We start from the raw sequence: 12,365 nt of genomic DNA on the forward strand, positions 1-12,365 counted from the left end.
TAAGGATAGAAATATTCTACTAGCCACTGCCTACAAATGAAGACTTCTCCAACATTAAGTATTAGCTTCTGTGTAAAGGTCCACAACACTTGATTTTTATTTTTTTTCCTAAATATGTTTTTTCCTTTTTATTTTGTTCTCTTAGGTAATTAATGCCAATATACAAAACAGAAGCCCTAAGCCAGGGCCCACAGCACATGAGCAAGAACTTGGTTTTTTCTTGGAAACAGGACTTCAAAGAGCACATGTTTTATATTTCAAGAATGGGTAAGTTTTGATTCTTTTTTTTTTTGTTCGTTTGCTCTTTTGTTTAGGTTTTGTATTTGTGATCTAACTGGGCATCATCATTTTTAGTAATTGTGGATTGTGTAATCATGAGGCCTCTTATTAATAAAGTAGTAACATTTTGATTGAAATAGTAAGGCTGCCCATATTTTATTTATTTACATACTGTAAAATCGCTTAATCAAAATATATTAAACAGAAAGCATTTTGTATTTTTACTTACTAAATTGTGAGAACTTAGAATACCTTAAACTTTAACTATCTGAAATTTCTTTTACTTTATTACTAGACACTGTTAGAAAGAGATTGACAACATAATGAAACTCTTGATTTTTATAATTTTGATTTTGTAATTTTTTTCCAAATTTCTTCAGTTATCACTTATTTTAACATTATGCTGCAGGATAAATGTGCATGAAGATCAACAGTATGTATACAAGTATACAGTCTCCATTGTACCTGCTCTATAGATCCTTTTAGATTTTGCATGGGAGATCCTTTATAATTTATTTTAAATAAGGCTTCCCTTAAAAGCCTAAAAATAAATTCAGATATTACAGAAAATGAAAAAAGGAATACAACTCTCCATTTTGAAGAGCTTCAAAACTTGGCACGAATGGTTTTTAAGTACATTTCTAACATTTGTTGTTGAAATCACATAGTTTAAAAATTTGTTTTTCAGGGCTTCTTATTTCACTAGGAAAATGTGGTTTGATTGAAATATTGGAACTCTTGATAGGACTACTGTTTTGTACCAAAAATGTTTCTTATTCTTTCAAATACATAAGCAGGAGATTAAGGGAAATTGTGCAGTGTCTGTAAAGAGTTCGAGATTTTAATGTACTGATGGTAGGGTGACAAAAGGCTATCCAAGTTTCCAAACCATTCAGGGATTTCAGCATGGAAATGATCACTAAGCTTTTGAAATCTCATTCTTAAAGTAATGAAGTAGTGCTGCAATAACACATGATCTGAGAGTTACGTTTTAGTTGTTTTCATCATTTAATTGCAGGAGGAGTGGAATGTTCTGAAAGTTAATTTTTTCTCATTTACTAGAGCCAAAAATAAAATTTCTGTTTTCATGCCTGCACAAAAGATAAATAAAATATACATAGTCAAAGAATCCCAGTGGCAATCGTGGTTAAGAACAAGCTAAAAATTCCACATTTTGGAGAATTTTGATTGAAGGCCAAGAATGGAAATGGTCCATCTAATCTGACATGTTGTGCCTGAAAGCAATCAGCAGTAGGCATAGCAGAATAAGATTAATCAGAAAAACAAAAAACAACCCCACAAAAAAGTCATGCAGTAGGTTATTAAGGAACATCCAGCCCATAGGAGTGGTTTTCCTAGACCGTATCAGTTGGTCTGGTGTGAACTTTGAAAGGTTGATTGTATTCCATGTACACTTTAGTCCTTCACAGTGAAGCTGTTGCTGTTCTTGTTACCTCCTACATATGCATATAATCTTTTTTGCAATCTTAAGTACAGTGGTCGCTTGTAGTTTATAAGGTAATTACACATTATATATTTAATTTTCGATTTCTTCTTCCAATTTCATTGGCGAGTGCTACTTTTTTGTGGTACAAGAGGAAGCGACGTGTTAGGAAAAATAGCTCTGTGCCAATCATTATTTTACATATTCCTGCAATTCTATCCTTTAGTTTCCTTTCTTAATTTAGAGCCAATCCCAATTCCTTCAAGATTTCCTAATATGCTCATTGTTCCAGGCTGCTAGTTATGTTGCTGCTTTTATGGTTCCCTTCTTTGTTTTTTTTTTAGTTTTTAACTTGGGTTTAACAGAACTGAACAGAACTTTAAATATGTACTTTTCTAATAGTGACAAATTTATAGCATGCATTTAAATATATGTATTTTAAGGATGCTTTGCTTGGTTTTTAAATTTGTCATCTCTCCTGCTGCTAGGTTTATAGCAATTAGATTCAAGATCTTTCCATTAAGTTTTGTGACATACTTCAAGTTTGAATTTAATCTAAAATTGTAAAGATTATATGAGCATTTTCAAGGAGAGGAAATGTAGATTTCTTTTAAATAAACTTTTATTGCAATTGAACCTGTAGATGTTAAAAGGGCTTCAATCCTGTGGAGGAGGCAGGGAATCACCAGAGTTTAACTGCTTGTGAGTGATGAGGGGGGAAGGAGAAGAGGAAAAGTATGCCTGTCTGTTTTTACAGGCAGACTAAATCTATTCATATTGCAATGCAGTGGAATCTCTTATTTATGTATGTTCATGAAGTGAGGCTGACACTCAGAAGAGTTGAATCTGAAATAAAATTCCTTTTACCAAACTATAACCTGGCATTGGTTTGAGTCAGTTTAAATGTTATCTTGTTACCAGCAGAATGGCTGTAGTCATTTATGCATTAGGGCATGCTTAAAGATCTGAGTAGATAGCTACGGATAAATTATATGGATTTTTTTGGTGGGTTTTTTAGACTTCAGTTCCACTCCAATAAGTACTAATAAACACCTCTCAAAATCTGCTGGAGAATTGAATTTGTCTGAAGTCCTTTTGCTATGGAGTGGGTTTTGTTGTTGTTTATCTAGGGGTCAGTTGGCTAATCGCTGCTTTTAATTATACTTCTACTAGAAATGGAAGCATCATTTTTGTGCATGTGTCAGTTACAAACTAGAAAAGCAAATAAGATAACTTTTATACTAGCTGGAAGAGCATAATTTTAGCAGTAATGTAGGGAGTATTGCTGCCTACCCAGAAGACTGGTTGATCCACTTTAAATTTTCCCTTTGTTCACTACCTGTACAGAGATTTTCTTTTAAGCCAAGAAATCAAGTTTTTGTAGAGGATTGACTATCTTTCAGGTATGCATTATCTTGTATGAAAAACTAGAAAGTGTTTGAAACCTAACTTAGCCTAACTGCTAAGTGCTGGCATTTTGAAAATACATGGAAAAGCAATTATCTAAAAAAAAAAAAAAAATAAAGTGGCAATAGTTTCAACGGAATAATGTTATTTTAGTGCTCTATTAAAACACAAATCTGAAGTTAATGTTTTCTTCCAAAGTGTACAGAATTTTAGTAAAGAATCAAACTACATACCCATTTTTCACTTGGGAGCAGAGGAACATTTCAGCTTGGAAATTAGTAACAAAGACATTGAGGAAACTGTTCTAAAACTTAAAGTAGGGTTTATGTGCTTTTTAAAAAACATTCTGAAATATATAACTTTAAATGTCTTTGAGGCTGATTATGCGGCTTCCATTTAGTCTAGTAGTTGCTTTGTAATTTCATAATTGAAGGAGTTCGAAGTCCTGATGTTGTTCCAAGAAAAGCTATGAGCACAGGAACTTTGACTTTAGTACTTTAACATAGCTATTTTCAAGTAAAATGCCCCTGAGAGAGAAAGGACAGCAGTTTATGTACCCAGTAATCCTTCTGTCCTAGTATTTGCTTTGTATTCGTGTTATGAGATAATCAAGACAAACTTAAATTGTAAATGCTTTTTATTTTTGAGGTAGTAGTGTTCAGAAATATACTGGAGGTATATGCTCTTAAAGCAAAAGAGCTTTCTGGTTGGAGTCAAATCAGGTGGCCATCATGTGAAAACCAGACTTAGCTAGCTTTCAGAGCTCCTTTTTGTGGCTTCTCCTGTATTTCACACCTTCTCCAAGGATATTGCTCTGTCAGAGTCCAGGATCCAGACTGCAATTTGGTCTATCTTCATCATGGTTCGCATGCTGAATCAAAGCCTGAGGAACCTGGACCAGATCTGTACTCCTCGTGGTGCCATTACCTGTGCTGGCACAGCTGCAGGGAAGCGCGACCTTCCCAGTCTTCTCCATGAAGTTGTTTCTCAAAGGCTGGCTTTTTCTCAGTAGAAAATTAACCCCCCCAAAACCAAACAAAAAACCGCAACTGTTTTTTCTGCATATGATTGATTTTTATTGGGTTACAAAATGTATGACAAGCACAACAACCAAAAAAACCATCCTTAGAGTTACTCATGTAAAGGACTTGTCTATGTAGAAGTTGTTTCTTTTATCTGTTTTTGTTTTTCCACCATAACACAAATAGGAATAGCATAGGAATATAGCTTTCATGTTAGTAAGTGAGGGTGAGTGGATGGAAGCCAATCCATAAGTGCTTCTGTTGCCCATATATACCTATACACTGCTCACAGCTGGAGATTTTACAGTGATGAAATCCATAAGAGAAGGATTTATGTAAATCTTGACGTAAGTGCGCATCAAGACTTGTGTGACTGACTGTCCACTGTATTAGAATACAGTGCAGGCTACCCATCACTCTGAATCTTTTGACACCTTGTTGCATATCCTACATCAGTCTCAAAACAAATTGGTCATTAAATAAAAAATAGAAAGTAAGATGAAATTCAAAAACATTGAAAACCTACAAAGTATCACATTCTTTTTATGTGAGATGCCACTGCTGTATTGGAAAGTAAACTGGAAATTACTTCTGCTGCAGTTTTCGAATCAACTTTGTCCTGGAGATAACTGCTTTCATGTTTGTGTGGTTAGGAAACTAAGGCAGAATATATTCAAGATAGAGACAAAAATCACTGTTTTGTGATTGCTAACAAAAATGCATTTTCAAAGGATACTTTAATATATGACATATCAGATGCTTTCCTTATCCCTATTTAAGATACTGTTCTTACTCTGTTAGTTTTCATTGAAAAAACAGAATCTATTTGAATGTGAGGGGAAATTATTATTCCCTCAGATCCTCAGAAAAAAATCATCCATCAACAATGCTTTCTCTTTCAATCCCTGTCTTGTGTGTTTATTGCTCAGAATTGTGTCTTAACTTCAAGAGTTTAAAATAAGATTCTACTGTGAAGTTACAGATAGAAAATCTTGCAGTTTTACATAGAGGACTAAGGTGGATATAAACATGAAGGAATCACTTTTATTCAAAATCATCTCAAATAACCTTTGTAATGATTAGTTATACAAAGCATGCTGAAAGAATAATGTTAGTATCTGAGTTGATCTTGAATTTCGATAATTTTAATAATTTGGAATTCTGATTCTAGCTCACTTTTTCCGAGAAGATACTAAGCGTTTTTTAGCCCATGTACAAGTCTTGCTGACTGTGGCTGTTGCTCACATTTGCAAGTATCAAATTCAAGGTTTTGGTTTTATGTTGTGATGTGATGGGCAGCAAACAAAATGGTATTGGAGCCTTACATTGGGGAGGGAGTATTTAGTGCACTTCCCCTGCTTCCCCCAAAATGCTTGCTTTACTGCTGTATTTAATACTTTTGCTTTATTTCCTTCTCTGGTTTTGGTATTGTTCTGAAGAACAGTGCTTCGCATGGCAGGTATCACATGGCATGGCTATGCCAAAAGTCTTCCTTTTTTTTTTTTCCTTCTTTTTGTCCCTTCCCTTGCAGCTTGTAAGATATGGTTTCATAGGATCATACAGGTTGAAAGGGACTCTGAGGGGCCATCTGGGCCAAACGCCTGCTCAAAACACAGCCAGTGTAGAGCAGCTTGCTCAGGGCCTTGGCCAGTTGTTCTGCATGTTGCCAAAGATGGAGGTTCAAATTCTGATGAAGTTTGGGGCTTAGGTGTTTTGTGAACAATGTTCATTAAATGTATCACCTGAATGTGAGCTGCAGTAACCTACAACTAATTAAGTCTTTCTAGTTTCTTTCTGTTAGTACTGATTTTTCTCTAAAGGACAATTAGTTGCTATACCTGGATGATAGTTATTTTCACCAGGAGAAAGACTTTGTTCTATGAATGTAGCATTTGGCCATTTCTGTTAAAGCTTTAGTAATAGTTTAACATGGAGCTTTTCAGTATTTTGAATTACTGGCTACTAATTACATCGGTTCCTTTTTCATATTGAAATCATGGTTTTGAATTGATTAAAAATTATGGAAGCTGCCAGTTTTAACTGCAAAAATATTAATTGATCCTGTTAACTTCAAAAGGAGGAAATTAGCAGGTAGGAGGACTAATTGGTGCTAGACTTCTTTATGATAGTAGTGGAAAGTGATTTGCTCAGCGTTAAGTGTGCCAAGGAAAGAGTGCATGTGTTTTGGTCACAGTGGAGATAAAGGGAAATGGCTCTTGGAAGAACTAGGAGACGAATTATGTACAGAGCTTTAAAAAAAAAAAAAAATACTAGTACTAAAGGATGATCCATCTTTATTTTAAATAGTAATAACTATTCATAAGCTATTTTTGCGAAGAGTTACCAAATTACATTATTTGGCTCTTCAACATTATCCTCTTAAGCTGTAGGCAGTGCTGTAGCAATCAAATTGTACCAGCGTGTTTATATTCAAAAATTAGTGAACAGAAGACTGGTACAGTGCTAAGAAAAGCTGAATACTGTGCAGGTGTTTGAGGCTGTGTGTGTCTGTTTTCATTTGTTATTGAGATTAAAAGCATTTGAAAACTCATCAATTCTTTCAAAGTATTCATTACTCAAATTATTTCCTTGTCATTGGCCAAACAATTTACAAAGTTGTTTCTAATTTTTTAAGATAAAAAGCAGTATTAGACTGACCATGCTGAGTATTCACTGCTGTGAATACCTTGGAGATATAATACCTATTACAGAAATGCTAGCCACCAGTTGAAGCTTGAAAGGCAGGCAAGCATTGCTTTTATATATTTAGGTGAATACTGGAAAATTCCTCTTCCCACCTCCTGATTTCCATCTCCTTTCCTTTTAAAATATGTAACTGCCAGGATGATGTGTTATACAGCCGGTTTACTGAGGAGAGCTTGTAATTTTTTTGTTTTGTTGTTGTTGACATGCAGGCATTTTGGTGTTTGTACTGAAGTAGTTTTGTTTGGGTTTGGTACACCTCTTAGATCTGACCTTTTCTGCCTCCCAAATTCTCCTTCCAGTGCTGGCCCACTGTCCCAAATGACCTTTTTCTGAACTCCCATTTGATACACTGTATTTTAAGCATGAGAAGGTGAAAGTAACACTTCCTTCTCCGGGTGTGTCGTAGTGCCCTTGTGCATTTTATTTCTCTCCTGTGCATAAGCATAGTGCGTATGTATAAATAATGTGACAAAATTTCAGGTTCTTTTTGTCTGCCAAATCCCCACGTTACTGCAGCGTGGTTATTTTAAAACAGAGTTTCTTTGGAAACAGTTAGCTCCTCAGACATTATATTCAAACAGACGCATGTCTGGTAAGCAACTCGGCAGTGAATTAATCTCATTTACTTCACTGTGATATTTTTATGAAACTATTGCCAGGATGTTTTATAGAGGTGATCTTATGTTCTCCTTCCTGAAAGAAGTGTTGCTGTAAGCCTCATGCTTAGGAATGCTGCATGAATTCTTACCTGCAATGTATGAACAGAGGAGGAGTACAAAGAAAGGTGATTACTAATAAATATTCTGCTTGTATGTTTTGAAGTATTTATACAGGCTTTTCTTTCCAGAAAGTGTTGTCCCTGTTAGTAGATACAACTCACATTTTGTGTGTTGTATATAGTATGAATTTGGGGAGTTTTGGCTCTCTTTCCCTGCCTTTCCCTAAGTTAATGTATTCAATTACATTCAACACTGGTTCATGATTAATTTGAAGAGTATAAAAATAAAAGACAGCTTAGTAAGCATTTTCAGAATTGCCATTGTGTGCAAAAGAGGAGAGGAAATCTTGTCCTCCTTCTACTTTGTCTTAGTAACAGCCTGACAGCAAATACAAGAGTTGGCAATAAGAGGATAAAACTCTTATTAGCTATACTGATGAATAAATGGCACATAAACAACTTAAAGTAGTGGAAAACGGTTCTTCTGATTTTAACATCTCTAAAGTGTTTTAACATGTGTTGTATATATACACTTATATGAAAGAACATTCTGAGGAGGAGCGGAGGTGGTGGTGTCAAGAGAAGTAGTAAACAAAATGTGTAGCGTCCTGACACTGTAAAGTGGAATTACCTGCTCTCATCTTCCCCATACTACACTCCTGGCGTGCATTTTTCTTGTTTGCTTTTTGCTGGTGCAGGTACTTGTTTGGCTCTTTTGTGGAGCCATGTCATTCTCCAAAATAGCAGAAAACAAACAGCAAAGAAATTATAGCTTTCTGTCATTTTAGTGAGATGAATTGATTCACTGGAAGGTGTGATAATGGCTGGTGTGGCTGTGAGAAAAGAGGTAGGACCATGCAAGTGAGAGTAGGAAGATGTGAAGAAGGAAGAATGGTGGAAAACAGGAACAAACACCAAGAGAGGACAATGGGGAGAATAAGACCTTCCTCTTTTGGTAGTGAACCATTAGGTAGACTTAGCTACCAGTGCAGCTGCAGTCTAGGCAGTAAATGTTTTCATTTTGAATGCATGAATGCAAGAATCGCTGCTTGACTGGGCTGTTTCAAGTACTTAGGCTTGTGTAGCTATAATGGCACACTGAAGGTGTTTCGTAAGCCCAAACGTCGATCAGGAACCTTCAAGCATCAAGCAAACATGATCTTCTGTAGGGAATTTGAGATACCTGGGATTTTTCTTTCTACATGAGATAACAATGGGTAAAACAAGAACTGTATCATGATGCTTTTTTTTTTTTAAGTGTGCTTAAAAAAAAGAGTAGTTTACATTCTGGCAGGAAATAAAGGATTTTCTACATGTAGTTCAGAAAGTAATACCCAGTAATAATAATACCCAGTAAAATAATCAATGTTTTGTGGAAATTATACAGTATTGTGAGAATATTCCAAGTATAAGTGTGAAAGCGAGAGGGGAAAACAGAACTGTCTGAAGTTGCAACTCTGTTGCCTTTTGGAGATAGATATCTAAACCCTACCAGGATGTTTACTTGAGGTGACTTGGATTGCATTAAATCTATCATTTTTCTAACTGTGGATAAAGTTATGCTTCTCCCCTCCCCTCGTCCCCCGCTTAAACCTGAGGAAAAACAGACACAGATATTAGTCACAACCATCTGAAGCATCATCAATTGTGCAGAAGACTTAGCATTGTCCATTTGGTCAGACCTTTATTAAAGTTATTACAGAAAGCCATAGAATTTCATAGAATCATAGAATCATTAAGGTTGGAAAAGACCTCTAAGATCATCAAACCCAACCATCAACCCAACACACCATGCTCACTAAACCATGTCCCTAAGCACCTCATCTACACGTCTTTTAAATACTTCCAGGGATGGTATCTCAACCACTTCCCTGGGCAGCCTGTTCCAAGGCCTGACCACTCCTTCAGTAAAGAAATTTCTCCTAATGTCCAATCTAAATCTCCCTTGGCACAACTTGAGGCCATTTCCTCTTGTCCTATCGCTTGTTACTTGGCAGAAGAGACCAACACCCACCTCGCTACAACCTCCTTTCAGGTAGTTGTAGAGCGCGATGAGGTCTCCCCTCAGCCTCCTCTTCTCCAGACTAAACAACCCCAGTTCCCTCAGCCGCTCCTCATCAGACTTGTTCTCCAGACTCTTCACCAGCTTCCTTGCCCTTCTCTGGACACGCTCCAGCACCTCCATGTCCTTCTTGTAGTGAGGGGCCCAAAACTGAACACAGGATTCGAGGTGCGGCCTCACCAGTGCCGAGTACAGGGGCACGATCACCTCCCTGCTCCTGCTGGCCACACTATTTCTGATACAGGCCAGGATGCCGTTGGCCTTCTTGGCCACCTGGGCACACTGCCAGCTCATGTTCAGCCGGCTGTCAATCAGCACCCCCAGGTCCTTTTCCTCTGGGCAGCTTTCCAGCCACTCTTCCCCAAGCCTGTAGCGTTACCTGGGGTTGTTGTGGCCGAGGTGCAGGACCTGGCACTTGGCCTTGTTGAACCTCATACAGTTGGCCTCAGCCCATCGATCCAGCCTGTCCAGGTCCCTCTGCAGAGCCTTCCTACCCTCAAGCAGATCAACACTCCTGCCCAGCTTGATGTCATCTGCAAACTGATCGAGGGAGCATTCGATCCCCTCGTCCGGATCATTGATAAAGGTATTGAAGAAGACCGGCCCCAGTACTGAGCCCTGGGGAACACCGCTTGTGACCGGCCGCCAACTGGATTTAACTCCGTTCACCACAACTCTCTGGGCCCGGCCGTCCAGCCAGTTTTTTACCCAGCGAAGAGTGTACCTGTCTAAGCCGTGAGCCGCCAGCTTCTCTAGGAGAATGCTGTGGGAGACAGTGTCAAAGGCTTTACTGAAGTCCACATCCATAGCCTTTCCTTCATCCACTAGGCAGGTCACCTGGTCATAGAAGGAGATCAGGTTGGTCAAGCAGGACCTGCCTTCCATGAACCCGTGCTGGCTGAGCCTGATCCCCTGGTTGTCCCGCCCATGGCTTGTGAGTGCCCTCAAGACGAACCGCTCCATGATCTTCCCCAGCACCGAGGTCAGGCTGACCGGCCTGTAGTTCCCCGGATCCTCCTTCCAGCCCTTCTTGTAGATGGCATGCCTCAGTATTAGGATGATATTCTGTTACTGCTGAAGAGTTAATCTCTTGATTTGTCACATTTCTTGCTTTTTGCTTATATAGTAACTTGAATCAATGTAAAATAATTTCTGGTCTTAATACTGTGTAAATTACTCTTAATTGGCCAAAAGTTATTAGTTAAGAGTTTATGGATTTAAATCATCCTTATGTTTTTTGGTAAACATGTCAGTCATACCAAAGTTACTGAAATGCTGCTGTTCTGATAGGCATGCATATCAAGAGTTTTGCCTGCCCTCACTCCTTTCCTTTAAAACAAGTATCTTTCTTTTCTTTTCTATTTGAATTATTGGGAAAAAACCCCAAACTTTAAAACTTAAAATGTACCACTGAGTTTACAAACATTGCATTTCTTTTTCTGTATATAGAGAGAAAGAGAGAGAGGAGAGAGAATGGATGTTTGGAAAGTGGGCTCAATTCCAAAAGCAATTTCTGTTTCATCACTTTCATCAAGCAATCTAGATCTCATTGTTCTTGGTTATACTCCTTAAAACATGAATATTTGTAAAATGAGATATATATAGTAAGGCCTCAGCAATGAGTTAATCGTTAGGCTAGTTTAAGTAACTTAGCCTGTTCGCTGGTATGGCTCTGGATATACTTTTCTGTCTTAAGTGGGAGAAGTACTGACAATTTAGCCACCAAATTGCAGAGCAGGTGAGGTTTGGTCTAAGCTCACTACGCAAAAATTTACTTTAATTCCATGTTTAAACTATAAAAGGCAATGTTAGACTAAATATTTGGGTTTTTTAATTGATAAGCATAAGAGAAATGCCTGACAAAGCTGTTTTCACACTAATGGAGAAGATATTATAAAAATATGCTGTAAATACAAACGTTTGAGGTTAAATTTAAAACATTTTTTTGTAGCCTGTTTTGAGTGTATTGTGAGTAGATCTCACTCCCTTTGTTATAAGGAATAGTGTTTGGTTTTTTATCCTAACATCTTTCAAATATAGACTGCTTCTCACTGAGCAGTTTCTTTCATTCTTTTCCACTTTTTTTTTTTTTGGTGTGTTTAAAAACACAAAGATAAGTAGTATTTGTCTGGGGTGTGAGCTTTATCTGGACCACTAATGCCAAAGCACTGTGTTGTCTGATGCCAAATATGCTTTTTAAAACCAAGAGACTTCTTGGTGGTGATGGTGACAAATATGTTTGTGCCAAAAGTTTGTTACTGCTGGCCTACATTCAGGTCTTCTGATCCTGCACTGAAAGTCTGTCCTTACTGCCCCTTAATTTTCTTCCTGCATTTTCCTTGTATCATATTGACAATTATTGATCTCTCTCTCTGTTTAGGAGTGAGCACCTTTGCATAGATGCAGTTAAAATATTTTCATTATTCTAAACAGAAATGCTGCCTGAAGGTTTCAAAGTTGATCTTGCATCAGAATAATTAATTAGATTGTAACATAAATTATTGGGGTTTAGGGTGCAAATATGCAGACAGAAGGATGCAAATTAGCCCTAAGGGCATCAATCTGTATAGACTTTCAATAGTAGATTGCACCTTTAAATCCTGGTTCTCAGTCTTTAACTGATATAGTGCTACTTAAAGAGTCAAAGTAGGGTTTTTTTTCCCTGAAGATTTAAAGCAGCAAACATTTTAATTAGTCTTTAAAAACTAGGAAGATGCAATTCAAAGG

General features: G+C 37.3%; 1 protein-coding gene across 12 annotated transcripts in view; it reads left to right on the forward strand.

Annotated features, from left to right (window-relative positions):
* TTC7B (tetratricopeptide repeat domain 7B) overlaps positions 1 to 12,365 on the forward strand; it is a 149,613-nt gene that overhangs the window by 39,842 nt on the left and 97,406 nt on the right. For 11 of the 12 annotated variants that reach the window (XM_075151276.1, XM_075151288.1, XM_075151274.1 and 8 more), the window contains one exon: positions 146 to 267. In XM_075151276.1, coding sequence (XP_075007377.1) covers positions 146 to 267 — 122 coding nt within the window. Of the gene's footprint in view, positions 1 to 145; positions 268 to 12,365 lie in introns of those variants that run through there. The other variant, XM_075151285.1, reaches the window with a different exon arrangement.

Source organism: Calonectris borealis, chromosome 5 (assembly GCF_964195595.1).
Source record: "Calonectris borealis chromosome 5, bCalBor7.hap1.2, whole genome shotgun sequence".
NCBI lineage: Eukaryota > Metazoa > Chordata > Aves > Procellariiformes > Procellariidae > Calonectris > Calonectris borealis.